The sequence below is a fragment of the Malaclemys terrapin genome, chromosome 3 (genome assembly GCF_027887155.1).
Source record: "Malaclemys terrapin pileata isolate rMalTer1 chromosome 3, rMalTer1.hap1, whole genome shotgun sequence".
Classification (NCBI taxonomy): domain Eukaryota; kingdom Metazoa; phylum Chordata; order Testudines; family Emydidae; genus Malaclemys; species Malaclemys terrapin.
The window spans coordinates 70,279,679-70,298,660 of record NC_071507.1 but is presented as its reverse complement, the minus strand read 5'-3'; the positions used below and the strand labels follow the sequence as shown (position 1 = coordinate 70,298,660).

Genomic DNA, 18,982 nt, shown 5'->3' with positions numbered 1-18,982 from the left:
CTTCCAGTGTAAACAAGGCCTTATAAACATGCCTGTGGTTACTTAATATGCCAGATGGCAAGCCCTCTTTGGTGACAGCATACAGCTGTGGTTTATACTCTGCTGAAACAGTATTAGTTTTATCAACTCAACTCCATGCAAATTTTCTATTGCTTTTCTTTAGTCATGGGTAACTGCAAACATAGGGTGTGTTTTTTGTTTTTTTTTTTTGCAAAAGTCATTTTGGAAGTGGGGATTGAAAATAATCACATTTTTTGTAACCCAAGAGACCAGTAATTGGGGGGAGGGGCAAGTAATTATTACAGTTCTCATGGATTTGTTATCCCTTTAATTTCTTTACTCAGACTAAAAATTTAAATGCAAAGTGTGATAATGGTCACATGAGGAATAAGTCTCTATGACCTGGCTAGGTTTAAACTCAACTTCATTTCCGTTCTCCCTCTCCAGTTAACATTCCAGCTTCATACGCTACCTTAACCAACCCAATACATTTATACACTCATTTTTTTGAACTTTAAACAAGATTCACTAAAACTATAGAAAAAGCCTCTCCTTTGTTTTGCTGGCTAAGGAAAAATCTATTTAAGAATAGACCTTTGTAATCAAAGTAAAGAATGAAATTAAGTTTTAAATAATAGTTTGTGTTTTTTGGAGATTTCTAAATTCTACATTTTAACAGTGCAAACAGCACAGCTATAAGATCAGAAGAGATGTCAAGAGTCAGCACCTTTTATACCCTGTGCTCATATTTTAAGCTAAATAGAGAAGTTTTTTCCTACAGCTCAGGGTTTGCAAGAGAATTTTTAGAGAAAGCATTTTTACTGCATTTGTAGTCTTCAATACTACTGAAATAGCAGCATGCTCAAAGATACCTTACATAATCAGATGAGTTTTCTAAATGAAAACAATCCATATGTCCACTTTTAAAATACATGCTGTTATGTTTGGTGTTTAAAGACTAACGGAAGGAAAAATTTATATATATAAAATCAAAATACAGAAACAGAACAAAAAGTTAAGCAATACTAGAGGGGAAAAAAAAAAAAAAAAAAAAGTGTTCTCATGCCACTGAGTACTCAAAGTGCTTGATTCCCAGTCAGAGAGGTACTGTGGTTAGAGTTCCCACTTGGCTTTAGTGACTATAGTGTCTTTATGGGAAAAACTGATTAATGATTCATGAATTTGTTTTCCCACAAAGCAATTTTATTACTTCTATCTATCACCACCTCAAGGAAGGGTGTATGGGGGGGTGGGAGGCTGTATTAGTACCCAATTACCATCTGCTGCTATGGCTACAAATTCTTAACTATGAAACATGAAGTATTTTCGAACTTGAACCCTACACAGGACTTTTTACTAGCCAAGTGACATTTTAAAGAAAAAAACTGTTTTGTTTAAGTGCACAACACTGTCTCTACATCGGGACAGAGGATGTCAGTTTCTGCTATAATGGATCACCATGTTCTAGGTTTTAAAACTAAAAAACAAGTCCCTACCTGTTTGTACTAGTGGTAAGGTGTATTTACATCTGTCATAATTCTAGCTTTAGGTCAATAGTATCCATCCTGCCCGTATAATGTGACCGATGTAGGCCAAGAATTAGCCAACAATAACATTACAACAATTATGTACATGCTTATAATTGAACAGTGCTGCTACAGTGAAACTGGAGCTTTAAGATGTTACAATTGGCCTTTGTTTTCTTCCCTCGCTATTTTCTATTTCACAGCAAGAGCTGGATTTGTTTAAACTGATTTTACAGTCAGTACAATCCACATCAAAGGCTAAATCTTTACATATTAGTGTAGTAGATTATGGAATTATACATGGGATGTATATTTTACGTATTAGGTCCCCAGAACGCTCAAATATTTGATAAAAAGACTACGTAAGTGGCTTTAAAAAAAAACAAAAACAAAAAAGACTTTCTTCCTTCAAGATAGGTGGAGGGTTTAAAGATCATATGCAGTGGTAATGTTAGGTCGGAACAATTTACTGTCATATGGAAGTTTAATGAAAGACTTTTCTTTCAGCTAGGTTAACATTTTCTTATGAGACTGATAAATGTAGTTCCTTTACAAGCAAGTTTTCCACAGCAACAAAATCCTACTTTGATATTTCTACTACAGCAGCCACTAGTTTTCACTTCAGTATTTTTAGAGTGTACAGAGTAAAGCATTGGAACTGTCCAACATAATAGTTTGTACATTCTCTTCTTCCTCTGAAGAGTTTTAAAAGGGATTTTAGACCTTGATGGCGAGAATCCCAAAACAAGAGTAAAATGAATTTATTTTATTGCAAACAAACGTCTAAAGTTAAATTTCTCCACCTACTTTTTTAAAGAGAAAAAGGAATCAGCAGGCTAAGGAGATACACCCATTTGAGAATTGACATGATTAAAAATTAGATATAAAATGGGTGACTCACAGTTTCATTAGCTTACAAAATGGTGGAGTAACTACTACAAGCACACTAGGTATACAGTATTTTGGGGGAAAAGGGGTTATACAGACACACAGCTAACTTCATATAGATCCCATTAGACAACTGGATTTACAACAAGTTTTGTTTAATAAGAAATGGGCAAAGCCAGCTTCTTTTCAGAATCAAAATGCAGAACAAATGGAAAAGAATTCATGGTGTTGTACCTTCACAAGTTTGAGCCTTCACAATTAATGCAACCAAGTTTTACACTTTAAGAGCTCTTCTACATGCACTCCACCTTCACTATTTAGCTCCAGGTTTCCTCTTTGCCCCAAGTTTTGCTGAACTCCAATGTTATAAAACCTTTCTAGTTATTGCCAGAAACTTTTGCTTTCCCAATCCCTCCACCCAGAAACTGCATAGAGAGGATGGAGTGTAATATGAGCATTACATAGTCTCATGATATTCATGAGGGCCACTATGAGCCTCTACATGAATCTGGTTGCTAACATTTCTATTCAATTGTGACAATGACTCACGACTGTTTCCTAGAAATTGGGGAAGGGAGGAAAAAGGAGAAAATTCTTTAATAAAAAGACACCAGGTACAAAGCAACGTTTTACTTTTGTTGTGGTAAAAAAAAAAAAAAAAAAGTCACATTTTACAGATAAAATGTAGAACCCTGAAATACTGACACATTCTCTTATCGTGCACAATGCTGAGGTTCTCTTACGAATCACTTTAAAACTGCAATTAAAAATGTACAAAAAAAAGAAAAAAAAAATAAATCAACCCACAAAGCTTCTAAAAAAGGAACCCGCAGGCACTTCCTCTTGTGGAATGTTTAAAAAGTTAGCCTACTAAAGAAAAACAGTCGACTTCTTGTGAAGGTTTTGGAGAAATATGTATCAGTTCGTTTATTTGGGTATTCAATAATATCCTTGGTGATAATGCTGACTCCATGGCTTCTGACCCCAGAATTGCTGCAATAGATGGATAAATAATTAATTTTGAACTGTAACCAGACATTACTCACAGCTCACTTTCCTGCATTAAATACATTTACAAGGAAATTAGATGACAGCTAACTAACCAGGGAAGAACAACTTTCCAGTTGGCAGTAATATCTGAACTGTGTAAAAAAACAGGAGGCGTCATATTGTTTAATGTAATGCCATATTGAGACGAAACCAAATATATTGACAGCCATTATAATCAATAAGCCACAGCTGAAATGCAAAATATCCTAGACTTTGAGACAACTTTGCACAGCATTTTCACACATGTGAGTGAGTGAGTCAATTCCTCAGGACTTAAAGAAAAAAGTCTCAGAAGTTACTTACACCCTGCTGCCACTGGTTGTAGCCCTGAGATTGGTTTTTGTAGCCACGATTATTTCCCCTTCCTCTGAAATTCTGTAACAAGAAGGTGTTTTAGAACACGACAACATCAGTTGTAGGCCACATTCCAGAAGGGTATGCATGAGAATCCAAGACTTACCAGTGCACCTATCATGGTACAAACCTTACAGAGACACTGAAAAGCTCTTAAAATGCTTACATGTCTCTCCATTGTTTCAGAGATTTATATTTGGTGAGGGTGGGTTTTGGATTTGATAGGTTTCATAAGCCAGTAGCTCTCAAACTGCTGCTGGTGGTGGTCTGAAGACCTGGCTAATCCAGTTTTGGCTTGTTTCCAGCTAGCTAATTCTATTAAGACAACTATAAATACAAATATGTTCCTATTCTTTCATGTAAGCAACTGTTGCAGTCGCCACAAGACTATTATGTGATCAGGCAAAGATATGGTTTATTTAATAATGAATGAGAGAAAAGAGTGGTGCACAGAGTTTGGGATGCAAGCCACACTATGGAAGTGTACTTAAGAATTTTCACCATATTGGAAGAAATGCAGCATTCTGGTTTAACATCAGTGTTTGGGAAGTTTGTCAAGTAAGTCTATTAGCTTGGGCTCCATCTGCTGGCTCTTTAACAGTCCAAGATAAGCCAACATAAAACTTTTGAATGCCTGCACTGAAGTCTGTCGATTTGAAGGAGTAGCAATTAAGTTCCTGGTGCTGTTAAGATCACAAACAGCTATTATGAGATCCTCAGAATACTTAACTGACACATCATGCACTAGATCAGCCCCCAAAATTGGGATACATTTGTCCTCACACATCATACAAGTGACATGGCCACTCTTAAACCATGAGCAGTGCACATATTGTGTTGTAGTGCTTGAAACAGTTAAAATTCATATTTCCTTTTTGTTACTAAACTTTCTCCTTCAGTTACATTTCACTTTACTTGCATTAATGTGAGAGGAGCCTTGCATATCTGTACATCTTGGGAGATACTAGGGACAGTGTACATGGAACACAGTCCCTCGTGTTATTTTTCATGTCTTGGTAGTCTGGATATGGTAGCTCCTGTAATTTTGAGCCTACATATGCCTCCATATATTCCATAGAACAAGTACATTCACTTACTGGGTTACTGCTCTTAAATTTGTGAAAATGCTTTCTTAGTTATGTATTTTTCAGAAGCATTTTACACAGGTGCTGTCCCTTTCACTTCAAAATTCTATGTGAACACTTCTATTAAACCAGTTAACTGTTAATGTAGGAAGCTCATGCTTCCTATCTTCCCTCCTCTGGTGTGGCAGGGGCAGCAATGAACTGCCTTAACTGCTGTTGGGCACCAAAGAACTAGTGGTGGAAGAGTGGATAGTGAAGTGCTTAGACCAGTGATTGTAGCTTTCAAACACATGGAAAATACCTTGTGGGAATGTAATGAAAAATTCTGCTGCAGTGTGCTTAGACTGCAAAAACAAGAGCTCTAAATTTGTTCTGATTTAACAGGAGCAAGCAAAGGCTTAAAACCTTGCCAATTATACCAGATGCACCAGCTCGAAGAATGTTTAATAAAAGTTTGGTACCATGTGTGTTAGCAAGTGCCAAAATTACCTAAAGTAGACAGGCCTTTTAAACACAAACTCACCATACCACTATCACAGGAGAGTTGTTTTTTTTAAACCTGTGAATCAACATGCTTCAACCTGCAAAATTTGTAAATTACCACTGCAATCTTTCAAATAAGAAATTGCCTTAAATGCCTGGTAAGTCAGCTTTAGCACACCTACAGAATGCATTACCTACCTGGTTGTAGTTCCCCCTGTTGGGCATTCCACCTCTGTTATAGTTTCCTCTGTTTGAGTAACCACCTCTGCTTGGAAAGACAGGGCCACGAGGGTATGGATAGCCAATTGCCCCACCGCCACCACCGCCACCACCACCGCCACCTCCTCTCTGAGGCATATTGCCACCTCTCCTGTTGTATCCACCACGGTTCCCAGGGACTGTGGAAGAAAAAACAAAAACATGCATTTGTTAGACAACGCTTTCTTATATGAAAACTATTGTATGATATAGCAGACATATCTCAAATCCTAGGATTTACACGTACTACATTTTTAAGGAAGATTTGTTTTGCCTAATAGATTTGGATGCCAAGCCCACTGGCTTCAAATGAAAAAGAATGCCTGAATAGGAAATTTCTGATACCTATCTAATTGATTAAAACACCCAGAGACACCAATGTACTGCAAAACCAAAACCTCAAATCCAAATGTGAAAATTAAGCAGCAGTGCCCTTGACATATGAATACAGTATAGGATCTCTAGTTCCCTCTTAAATTAGTCCATAATTTAAGATACCCAATATACCGTTCATTAGCCCGTTCGTTTATAAGCCAATCCCCCAAAATGGATTAAGTAAATATAGCAAAAACTGCATGACCCTTTCATAAGCCGACCCTATATTTCAGGGGTTGGAAAACTTTGGCTCCCAGCCCGTCAGGGTAAGCCACTGGCAGGTCGGGATTATTTATTTATTTAAAAACTTGGACTGTTCCGAGGCACGGAACCCTTCAGCTCCCCGTGGCCACGGTTTGCCATTCCCAGCCAATGGGAGCTGCGGGAGGGTCACTTCAGGAAGCTGAGCGGCTCCGTGCCTGCGAACGCTCCAGGTAAACAAAACGACAATGTATTAGATATTCAATTCAATGATTCCATAGTTTAAAGTCATCAAATTTTGGTGTAGACCTGTTTATAAGTCGACCCACGCTCTTTGATGTGTCATTTTTACCAAAAATATTCGGCTTATGAACAAGTATATACGGTAGTTGGCAAAATATTTTGCTAATGTCTTGACTTCCTCTTGAAGTATATTTGGAGTTGAAGTCAAGCTTTCCCCAGCATAAAGGTAATGAACCAGTTACAGTCAAAGGTTAACACCAAAGCCAGAAATGACTATAAAGTTAACAGGTCTGTTTCTAGGCCTACCTCCTCCCCTGAAGTTGCCGCGCATGTTGAATCCTCCACGTCCTCTCTGGCCACCTCTGTTAAACTGATTTTTACCACTTTTTTTGTTACTCTTCTTTGAGCCAGTGTTCTGTTTCTTTTCAGGAGGAAGAGATTTTTTACTTTCTTCTTTATATTGTTCCAAGAGCTTCTCAGCCTCCTCTTTCTGTAATTCTACATAGGTTATTTCATCAAAACATTCTGCTACCTCCGGCAGTGTGAAGTTTCCTATAAAGGAGAAAACCCTGGATGTTCAGAATACCCATTGAGATACAATTAAACCCTTTACTCACTCCTCCTCCAAGAGCAGGGACAAAATTCCAGAAACCAAATCACTGAATATGAAGACAAAACTGAGGAGCGGTAAGTGAAGCAAACAGTTCACCAAGAAGTTGCTAATACTATCCAAAGCTAGAAAATATTCTGCCTATTAATTTTTTGAAACCTGCACTCAGAACAAACATCAATGTCTGCCAAGCATGTTTAATTTTTTTTTTTTTTTTTTTTTTTTTTAATAAATAGGGCACTTTATGCCACGACAGCTTTGTGCATCTGCATGGAGCATATCAGCATGACTGAGTAGTGTTAAGGACTGCAGCAGAGGGAACACACAATATAGTGTTGTCTTACAAAGCTACAATAGTCTTCCAGTTTCTAGGTTTTAGTGTAACTGTTTTAAGGTAAGCAAATTTGAAGTCTAAAAATTTACATTATCCCTTTAAACAGATACTCAACATCCTAAAACACAGTATAGGATTATGTTCCATGCCTTTCATTTTGAGAACTGCATGCTCTGGAAGATCTTTTCCCTCCACCTCTGCCTTCTTTTGTGTTCTTTGCTTGTAGTCTTCATCTTTTGGGCAAACAACAACTGCTTTGCGCTGGAAGCCTGCAAACAGGCACATTTTTCTCCTCTGCGCAGCTGCAGACACATTTGTCTGAAAAAAATGCAGTAACTTACTACACGTAGCTGTCATTGTCAGAACTAAAGGAAGTTAAACTTATGGTGTATAAATTTCATCTCTACAAGAGCTTGCAATGACTTTTACATGTAAGTGGAAGGAAAGATGTAGCATGGTGCAACTTTACAAAAATCTTACACTCTTTGGATGTGAACACTATTTCCCTCAACACCCCACAATTTTGGAGAAAGCTTAAATTATGACATATGAAGTGATTAAAAATGCTTGTAGTACAGTTCAACCTTTGGCCTCCTCAATGAGGTAAGCAGGAAAAGTGGAAGAGCGCAACAAACAGCTGCTAGATTCTAAACCTGAATCCCACTTAGTTATTGCCATTTTAATTTAAAAATTAAATTTCATACACTGTAACTTATACCTGATCCAAAATGAAGTTCCGCTTTTTACGAGCGGCAATCTCAATGAACTTGCCAAGACACTGTGGAGCTCTCTGCAACAGTGTGTTAAGTTTTCCAGTGTCAGCCATCTGCCGCTTAAAACCTGCAACCTACAGAAACATATTCCAAAGTTATAGTAGTACTCCTCCTGTTGCTGACCTATTCCTTTGTTAAGTGCTTTTATCTGGCATTGAAGGCTTAATTTTTTTTAAGCCAAGTGAAGCACTGCAAACTTATTTGAATTGATGTTCTTAACAATATCCCACAAAAGGAACAGTAATTCTTTAAAAAGTCTGCTATGGCAAGTGAGCAATATTCCTCTTTATACTCACTACAGACATCATGCAAAAATAATAATTACTGCATTACAATGCATGTCAGAATTTAGGTGTAACCCATCCTCAAGTATTTTTGTCCTGTATTGCTTTTTAAGACATTTCATAACTAGGTCAACCAAAGAAATCTGATTTCTACTAAGAACATATACTACATAAGGTTTAGAAGCCTGCTGTAATTCATACTATATTTACTTTGTTTAGTCAAAACTCCTTAAGTCTCCCAAAACCCAAAGAACTATTCAATACTTTGACATTTAAGATCACAAATAGTATGGGAAAGAACAAAAATCTAAGTGAGCTTTCAACTTTTATAAATCTACTGACAGACCTCAGTCCTGCCACTACTTACCATCATTTTGTCCATAATAGTATTTGTTCCAAGGATATTGTATTTTCCAGGGTTTTCTGCTGCATGTTTGGAAACCCATGTAGTCTTCCCAGCTCCAGGCAAGCCAATCATCATTACCACCTATTAGGACATGGTTTAGATTGTTATAGTTTAAGTGGAATGCCAAATATAGAAGCTGTGCTAATTGGCAACTTATCAAAAAATGTTGCCATAATTATGCCAATTATTACTTTACTTGTTTCATTTAGTTAAATATGGAGAAACATCTGAATGGATCCAAACTGGTAAACTTTATAGAATTTAACGACTTATCATACGTTACTTGTTTCGAGAACTAGTATCCACACAGATGGCCAAAACTAGTTGTGTGTAGTAAGATTTTCAATAGGATTACTGCAATTAGATTAATATGCCTTAAAAAACCATTAGTTCTTTTGAAGAAAACTATCACACTTACTTCACAGTCTCTCTTTTGTTCAGGTCCCTTTGGTCCTCTAACCCGATCTTCTAATGGAACCTTCTGAATGAAGCTATACTCTTCAGGTATGGGAAAGTAGGGTTCATCCTTCTGACCAAAGTTGAATTCAATTGCACAGTTATGGCAGAGAACATGTGGGAAGAGTGGTCGCCCATCAAGAACTTCCTTACTGATTTTGAATGCAACACCAAGATCCTGCCCATTCTTGGAATATGAGAGTTCCACTTCATCGCCTTCAAAATTCTGTTAATATATGAAACAAAGTTTAACTTGCACTAGTATAAAGACCAAATTAGTAGGAATCCAAGTACTCTGTACATAATCACTTCAAGTTTCCTTTTATCAAGACTTCATGATGGAATCTCAGTTTCCATTTTTTGTCCGCAATACAAGTAACCAAACTTAATCTTATTTAAAGTTTTGCTAGACATAAAAAAAATGCAGCCCTTAAGGTAAATGTAGATAAAAGTTATCAAACTTTGTAGAATGTCAATGTCTTCCATACAGGCTTTAACTCAGTTAAACATGCATCAAGTAATGTACCAACACTAAGAAAATTAACCAGAATGTTTAAGATACAAGTATCTTGCTCCAGTTTTTTAGAATCAGGTCAGCCTTTCCCACATAACTAAGCCAGAAAATTCAAGTTTCAAAAACATAAAAATAGTGGAAAACTTACAGCAAAACACGCAATCACATCATTTTCATCAAACTTCTCACCAAAGTCTTCAGTCTCACAATTGCATGTCTTTATTCCTTTTAGAGAATATCCATAAGAAAATTCTTCTTCACCTGGTGAAAGAAAAAGACAACTTAAAAACTACAGTGACTAGCTACAATCTTGTGTTCTAGATTAACTACTTTTAAAGGAGTTGTCAACATTCTAAAAAAAAGAATATATTCATTCAAATGAACTGTGCTGTGTCTCATTTTGCATTTACTTCACCACAGGCCATTATCTAGTAGGAGTTCCAAAATAAGAGGGGAAAAAAAAATGCAGCTAGACATCAAAACAAATAAATCAGATATTCCAAATTACTCTAAGGCCATCTGTTTTCCAGCATTTTGTTCTTTTAAATATTTCTAGTATTAAAAAAATTTAGATCATAGATTGTTACATCCTTGAAGTTCTTGGCCTTCTCTACTCACTCTAGTAATGAGCTACAGTTCCTGAATTCTACCTTACGAACTGTCAAAATGGACTACATCTTTACTTTTTAAAACACATTTGACTTTTACTGAAACGAATTAGATGGCAGCTAAGAACTATCTTTAAGAAGGAGCCTAATACCATCACCAGATGCTGCTCCAAATTACTATTCGTTCAATAGTGAACATTTCAACAAGCACAGTAGACAGGTATTAAAACTTTATCTTAAATTCTGAAGAATAGTTTGTACACCAGCACACCTTTAAAAATACTAGTTTACAGCTGCTGCAGCAGAAACAGATGGAACTCAAACATTCTACAAAGATGGCGTGGGTGAATACTAGGAGAATAATTTCCTTTCATCCAGTAGAATATTCTTCCCTCCTACCCTCTTTCAAAAGTGAAAGAATTTTGGTAGAATCACCACATAATTCTTTATTTTCCTATTAATAATTCTGAGAGTAATACCCTTTTCTTTCTCTGGACTTGTGCCAACATACTTAGCAATCTGCTCTTCAAGTCAGTCTTGTGCCAGGTTATATGCAGAGCAAAAATTATACAGAATTATTCTACATAGCTGATGCTTTTTATCATTAAGAGGGAGGCACAGCTCTTGCAAAGTCAAGAGCCCTTATACCTTGGTCCAAGAAGTGTATCCTCCTTTCAAAGCCACTGTCTTCACAGAATCAACTTGATACAATGCCTATCTTAAGTGTGTTTAGGAGGCATCACCAACAAACAAACAAAAAAGCAGCCTATACAGATTTAGTTACTCCATAAGAAGTGAGATGGTCATCAAAAAAAGGCTGAATGCCTTTTAGCTAAATTTAAGTAATACTGACTGACATATTTTGAAGTCTTACCAAGCAACATTCCACTTGTATTCAGTGACCAGCCAACCCGCACTTCATGTATGTCAATGTCTTTTGTATACAGATGTTTAACAGGAATCTTCTCTGTAACCTGTTTTTAAACAAAAATTGATTAAAAAGTGAAATGAAACAAGACAGATTCCTAAAGGTAATGTTTTGCATCACCTCTTAATACAGGCTTCAAAATATTAAGTACAAATAAGAGCATACTACATTTTCAGGTATTACTGGGGGGAGGGTTGGAGTGGGGAAAGAGTTAAGTAGTCTTGAGTTAAAACTTTCTGGAACTACAAGTCAGCTACCAAGTACTTATATCTTCTGGCTAAGGATGTAAAGGTGCGTATGATTTCAAGAGCTTTGTTTATGGAGAGGTTGGGACATTTGAAGTATAAGGAGCCCTTCTAACTTTAAAATTAGTATTATGTTGAACAAAAAATTCAGTCGACTTTTCTGCATGGTAATATGTCAGTACTCTGCACGCATAAAAAAGTGAACATTATTCTAGCCAATACGGTACAGATTAAAGTGCAGTATTACATGAAGAAATTAAGCCAGTGTTTTGGCTGTAGTGATACAAGGACAGTTTAAAGCTTAACAGTATTTCTTTTACAGCAAGGGACTGATAGCAAACAGCTCTTTAGACAAATGTTATGAGTAACGGCGTTTGCAGAACCTATGCTTTGTTTAAAGACATATTACTCTTATGATTACAAAGAAGAAGAAAAAAACCCACCCTTAAGTCCCCATAAATGTGTAAGACAGCTAGCTGCCATATATTTACTGCTGCTCAGAGCTTCGCCAAGCTGTATCAAGTGAAAACTAACCAGAATCCTCTGCTCTTCGAAGTCATATAAGCAGAATAACACTGACGATGTCAGACAAGACAATTGGAGCTGCAGCAGTAATGGCAATGTCAGCAGGCACCAAGAATAATTCATTAAGGGAGCCTGGGTAAAAGGAGATGCCCACCTACCAACCCTTGCAGCAGCCAGGAGGCCTAAGGGGACTGCATGAAACAACAAAAAGCAACTAGAATTGTGAATGGGGTGCACGAAAGGAAAAGGCCTAAGAATTTAAGGCATAAGCTGGAGGCAGTAAGCCACAACAAGGACTAATACCTGGTAGTAATTTCAGCACCCACCCCTTTCCCGGCAGGTGGGAAGTGTTGGCTTCTTACATGGTTGTGGACCATCTATAGCACTACAGCTTCTTTCCCTTTCCCACCTTGATCAATACTGGCTTCAGCTAGGAGATGGAGTCCTGACTATTAGTTGTCTGGTAAAGTTACCAACTCCTGTGGCGTAAGCAGATGACTGGGTATGGCCAGGAATGAGATTGCTGGGTTAAATTACAATTAAATACAGTACCATTTCATTCCTTTAGACTGTAGGTGGTCTTGGCTAGTTGGTGTCAGGTAAGTTTTTCCAAGCCTTGTTTATAGCCACATGATTCAAATGTAAATCTGCATTTTGTAGAGTCTTTGTATAAAAGGAAGCATTTTTGCCAATTGTGTTATTTTTCATGTTTTAAATAAAATTGTTCCTCTGGTCTATAGAGAAAGATTAAAAATCCCTATGCTCTGGATTTATCCCATCTGATCTAGCTACAATTGAATGGAATTATATCTTTGTAAAATTCCTGCTACACCATGATGAGCAATAAAGTTTTTACATATGCTCAAGATCATTCCCCACTAAAACAGTAATAATCTGATTTACCTTCATTTCAAAGCAGACTTTGCCTGTAGAAACTCCATAGGAAGCTCTCCCTCCAGCCCAGAGAAAGGCAAAACTTTCCATGGTCAGAGAGGAAGCACTAAAACGGTCTCTTGAGATTTTAAAATGCAAGTCGCAGTTATCTGTCAATATAATAAAAATCATACTGTTTACTGCTATTCATATGTATGTTTGAAATTTAAACAGATTAGTTAATAAATATTGTTAAGTATGGGTGTCTAATTTTGGGAACTTAAATAGGTGATTTGACTTTCAAAAGTGCCAAGCAGTTGATTGCAAGTGGGCTCAGAACTCATGAAATTATTTAGATGCCCGGATATGACTTCAGATGCAACTTTAGGCACTCATGTTAGAAAATTTTGGTATACAATTTATTAAATTTAATTACAATTAATTTCAGAAAGTTCTCAGTATCGTTGTCAGTATTTATTTTTTCAAAGTTATTCCATATGAGGCATGACCGGAACACAGCTCTCCTGCTCCTGGATATGGACACTTCAATAAAACAAGTGGTTTGCTAAATATTGGTGGGGTACTTTCCCAGCCCGAAGTTTCAGATAGCTGATCAACCAGAAAGCCCCGAGGAAGCCTGATGAGTGTGTTCTGAATCAGTTTTACACATTTATTGAAATTTCCCAATTTCCTATAAAAATCTGCTGCTAGTGAGTCTACACACTACTGTTTATAAAGTTTATTTCTAATTTCTATTTACCATGTGATGTAACAAAGGTAACTGTTTACAGGCAGACATTAAAAATAGCCTTAAACACAGATAGGTGCTAACAGTTTATACAACAGACTCTAAAGAACAATATTAACAAAATACAAACAAGTACCAAAAGCTCTATATATGTGATTGTCTACACTACTAACAAGTAGACATATTAATTTAGCCAATTAAAATAAAATACTCCAAATCAGATATAGGTAGCTTACACAGGGAGAGCATGGCAGAAGATGATCCTTCAAAAATGAGAAAAAAGTGCCACATGGGAAAAAAACAAAAACCACAGTACTAGTGCACAGTTGGAACCTTAGTCCCAAAAAAGCTGAAGCCAGTAACAGCATGGAAGCCTCTAGAAAACAAAAACAGCAGATCTAAAGCCATAACAAGCCAATGTACCATGGGGACGTGAGGTGTGGGATGCAGCCCTTGAAGTGCCCAAGAATGTACTAGAAGCCACAGCCACACTAAAATTTAGCGAACAATATATTATCCTGCCCATGTACAAGACTTGCCTTCCCACTTCTATTTAGAACAGCATCTAAACGTTAAAAGTTAACAGTAACCAGTCTATGCACAAAGGAACTGTACTGTTTTACACGCTGCATCTTGTGATATTCTTAAAACTAAGAAGTCTTAACAGGACACATACTTTAGGTCTAAGATTTAAGGAGCTTAGTATTACTAGAATTCTCATTTGGTTTGTATGGAATGACCCCCTTCTACCACCATAATGTTAGCAACTGAAATTTATTTTGTACTAGTAATAAATACTTTTCATCCATAGTTCTCAGAACACTTCCAATACCCTCCACACATTATTGCATATGAACCAGAAAGTGAAACTGATTATAGAAAACTATGCAAGTTTATGCTTACCTGTTTTGTAAAAACATTTAAAAAAATTTAATTTAGAAAGTTACCACCACTTTGTATGGAAGTGTCAGGAATATATAAACTGGATCAATGTTGCCCAGAGGCTGACACACATAGAACTTTAATGTAATCTAAAAATTGTGGTGGACTCTAGAAATACAGGCCATCAATGCACATGTAGTGTTTCCCCATGCCACTGCTCACATTAAGTTGAAATCTGTGTAAAAATGACTGCACTTCAATGGCATAACTACTTGTGTTCAAGAAAACTAGACCACTTGTAGTAGTACAATAAAATCACAGCTATTATTTAGGCACTCTGAAAGTTCTATCATTAAAAGACAGCTGCTTACAACTAGCAGTTTTCAATTAAGAATGAAATCTAGTCTGTCAAGAAACACTATCAGACTGAATTAACTGCTAGGCACTTTCCAAAAAATAAATAAAATTCTAAGTTTCATAATCTACATCTAACCCGTATTCTCTGTTGATGTGACTGTCAATCCAAATTTTCCCAGTTTTAAAGTAGAATATGAAACATTTCTATAATTTTCAGCAATAGTAATCTTAGTGTTACTTGCAACACTATGTATGCTACTTTTAGACAAGTGTCATCTAGACTGTTCCCTTTAATAAAAGGATATAATTTGCAGCTGTCTAACAGACTGGATAAGGTTTCTTTTTAAATTGACATGGTAACTGTCCATTGTGTCAAGGCACTGTAGAAAATATGGTACTGCTTTATACAGAGACCATTAAATGCTAGTGATATGTCATATCTGGAAAAACTAGTCCCATTCCCCACCCCCACTTTACCCTTAGTGGCAGCACCAAGGGCTCACAAGTTGGTAATTCTCTTCTCAGAGTAGTAAATTTATAATCACACACAGTTGGAACTGGACATATTAGTGCTGAACTAATCCTGAGACTAATGCACAGCTAATACAAATGACTGATAGGTAAGACTTTACAGCTGTACAAAGTTTGTACACAAATGGGTAAGAATTCTCCATGCATACCACCAACACATTCCTACTTTGCACTAATGACTAACGACCAATTAGAAGTCAACTAATGGTTTGTTCTAACTTATTAATATCAATGCAAAGACTCCTTATTGTAGAATAGGGCTTAAGCGAACCAAAAAGCAGTTACTTCATCACAATATGTACTCTCTTATCACTTTATTGTTTAATCTTTGAAGTTGTGGTAAACTGCCTCTTCCCTCCCAAGTTAGAAAAGCTGTACAGTATAACAGAGCCAGTACATACCATTTCATAATCAAGTTCACAATTTAAATCAGCCCACTGAGTTTCTTCACTTGGTTTATGCCCTCACTGTACATCATTCTCCTAACTTTGAATCTCATTTGTTAACACCTGTTTAGTAATTGGTGAACATTTTGGAATGCCTTAGTTATAGATTTGATATACCCCTTTGCAATATACATCCTGAAACCCCTCCCCCCCATCCCCTAGCAAAACCAGGGGCGATATTTTTAAAGTTTAAAAGAAACACCATACAGGGAATAAAACAAAGTAAAGCCTTTCAGGCTCTCTTCATATATCATAAAAAGCAGAAAAATGGCACAAGCTCATTCTGAAGTCCTTCACAGGTAACTTTTACTGGTGAGTCAACCTGCATGTTCCTACTACAGTTCAGCAAGCTAGTTAAAAAAAAAAAAAAGGGGGGGGGGGGGGAAGGGTGGCAGGGAACTTGTCACTGGAGTAAAAAAAGATATACTTACAAGTATCAAGACAAACCATTGTGTCATCAAACTGTTCATCTTCCTCTTCAACAGGTGGTTGAGGAGATTTGGCCCTAAAAACCAACAGAATAAATTGATACATTTTCCTTAATAATGTTTTTTTTTTTACAAAGCGTAATTAATACCTAGCTTTTAGGGCTTTTCATCGATAGACCTCTAATAATATTTAGTGCTTTGAAGTTTCACTACCTGCTGTACTTGTTTTCCTCAATGTATTCAAAATATCCCCGGCCATGGTCTTCACGTGGTCTCTTCACACCTCGCTTTTTATCACCAGCTTTTTGTTGTTCTGTTTTAGTATCTCCTACAGAAAGTAATTTAAATGAAAAAAAATTTTAAGGTAGGTCCTGTGGAGAAATGCATTTTAATTTGTATGTTAGTATTTCCCTAAGCGTTAGGTCTCCAATTAAAATTTAAGAGCACACCACTTAGCTGCCATAAAATTATGCCAGCATAGAGATCTCTTATTATTATTATTCTCTAATTTTAATAATAAAAAAAAATTATGCAGACTTGTCCTATCTGCAGCACTACGGTTCTGACAATGGTGTGTTCTGACCATTATTGAAAGTTACTTCATGAATTGTCAGATCTGTGAAAAATAATATGACCTCATTTATACTGTCCCTGCACAGAGAAGACACCTGCTGCGTTCAGGGCACAGAAAGGTTAAGTAGAAAGGAGACCAGTAACTCATTGCATTAAATAGATCATTTACATCTATCTTCCTTCCCCTCCCCCACCCCCTCTCCGTAGAGCACACTGGAGCTGCGCACAAGGGCACTACAGAACTGCAGCGCCTCCCTTTCCGCATGGCCAGGCGCAGCTTGGCGGCGGGGGCCGCTCTGCATGGGGCCTGGCCGCAGGGAAGGGGATTCCGCCTCCATTGTACCGAACGTTCCAAAGACGCGATCCCGAGGAGCAGGCAGGCCGGAAGCAACGTCACGCCGCGAAGCGTTCGTTTGCACAATACAGCGCGCCCCAGCGGCCCCTCCGTAACCGCCCCTCCCCCACGGCGCAGCAGCCCCTTCCCCTCGCCCCCCCCCGCCATGCTCGGAGACTGGCGCAACGGTCCCGCCCTCGCGCAGCGACCCCACCTGCCCGAGACCCCCGCCCGCAGCGCGGGGCCCGGCGCAGCCGCTGCGGGGAGACATGCGGCGGGGAAAGGGGCGCGCATCCCATCGCCGGCGGGGAAGGGCCCGGATCCCTCAGCCCGGAAACCGCCCCCCCGCGCCCGGCCCCTCAGCCCCGGGGAGGGAGCTGCGGCCCCGGCCACGCACTCACCCCCGACTGCCTGGGCCCCGGGGCGGCCGCCTCCGCCGCCGCCTTCCGCTTTCTTCTTGTCCTGCTGCTGCGGCTGGTACTTGGCGGCGGCGGCGGCCGGGTCGGCAGGAGCCGTTGCCGGGGGTCCCGAGGCGCCGCTTTTCCCGGGCGCCTCCTTGGCGGGCCCCCGCTGCTGGGGCTGCAGGAGCGGCGGCGGCTGCTGCTGCTGCGGGGGCTGCTGCTCCCCGTGCCCGTTGGCGTCGCCGGCCGCGGCCTCCTCCTCGTCGGCGAGCTCGTCCTCCCCCTCCTGGAAGCCCTGGTCGTCTCCGTTCTCATCCTCCTCTTCCTCCTCCTCCGAGCCGCCCGCCTCCTCCTCCATCGGGCCGCCCCCGGCCCCCGCCCGCTCGCCGTTCTCCTCGCCCAGCTCCATGGCGTCGCCATCGGCCGCCTCCATCCCCTCCTCGTCGTCGTCCTCGACGGTGGAGGCCGCGGCCTGGTCGGGGCCTCCCTCCTGGCCGATCTCGGCCGCCTCCCCCTCCATGCTGCCGTTGCCGGGCTCGGCGGCGCTGCTGGCGGGGCCTCCCCCGCCGGCCTCCTCTTGGTCTAGCGCGGCCTGGAGCCGCTCCATGAGGTCGGCCTTGAGGCCCTTGTCGGAGAGACGCCGCTTTTTCAGCTCCTCCTTCAGCTCCGACACCTTCAGCTTCTTCACGTTGACGGGCGAGCAGCTCATGGCGGCGGCGCGGTGCCTGGCGGCGCTGGGCTCGGTCGGACGGCGGCGCTGGGTCGAGGCCCCGGTGGGACGCGGGTGGGTGGGTGGCGCGGCTGGTTCGTGCGGCTGCGGCAGCTGCAGAGCGGACCCGCCTGGCGCCAAATCCTTTCACCGAGCTCGCGAGGGAGAGACGCGCCTCGCGGGGCCGCGCACGCAGCTCTGCCCGCCCCGCCCGCGCACGCAATATACCCCTCCCTCCCCATGTACCGTAAATGCCGCCGAGCGCCTCTCCAACCCCACTACCGTAAATACCCGCCCCAGCGCATTCAACCTTGCCTACCCCCAGCTTTTCCAGCGCCACAAAGGGGCAGCTATGAACTCTTCACGGGGCAGGAGGAACACGACTAGTGCTCTTAGCAAAGAGCTACTGATGTTACTTGTGCCTGTACCACGGGCTGAGTATGACCTTGGGCAAGTTCCTTCCCTGCTCTGTGCCTTGCCCCCCCCATCTGAAATATACAAAGGTAGGTGGGTATCATCCTTAAAGCACCAACGGCCCTGGCCCCGAAGTGCTA

General features: G+C 39.9%; 1 protein-coding gene across 1 annotated transcript; it reads right to left on the bottom strand.

The window, feature by feature from the left end:
• Window positions 1-2,277: 2,277 nt before the first annotated feature.
• Window positions 2,278-18,599, bottom strand: HNRNPU (heterogeneous nuclear ribonucleoprotein U). The gene is made up of 14 exons (XM_054021726.1): window positions 17,720-18,599; window positions 16,625-16,739; window positions 16,415-16,488; window positions 13,050-13,189; window positions 11,323-11,422; window positions 9,989-10,101; window positions 9,289-9,552; window positions 8,832-8,951; window positions 8,126-8,254; window positions 7,557-7,725; window positions 6,770-7,015; window positions 5,585-5,784; window positions 3,768-3,839; window positions 2,278-3,407 (listed from the first exon to the last, which is right to left on the bottom strand). Exons 1-14 carry the CDS (start codon window positions 18,426-18,428, stop codon window positions 3,354-3,356), a joined length of 2,505 nt encoding a protein of 834 aa, XP_053877701.1. The 5' UTR covers window positions 18,429-18,599; the 3' UTR covers window positions 2,278-3,353.
• Window positions 18,600-18,982: the final 383 nt, after the last annotated feature.

Excerpts from the sequence above, each read along its gene's own strand:
- HNRNPU (XM_054021726.1), bottom strand. The coding sequence starts at position 18,428 with ATGAGCTGCTCGCCCGTCAACGTGAAGAAGCTGAAGGTGTCGGAGCTG. Across the intron at positions 13,190-16,414 it reads AATGGTTTGTCTTGATACTT|ATAACTGCGACTTGCATTTT; the intron begins GTAAGTATATCT and ends TTATATTGACAG. Across the intron at positions 8,255-8,831 it reads CTATTATGGACAAAATGATG|GTTGCAGGTTTTAAGCGGCA; the intron begins GTAAGTAGTGGC and ends ATGTTTCTGTAG.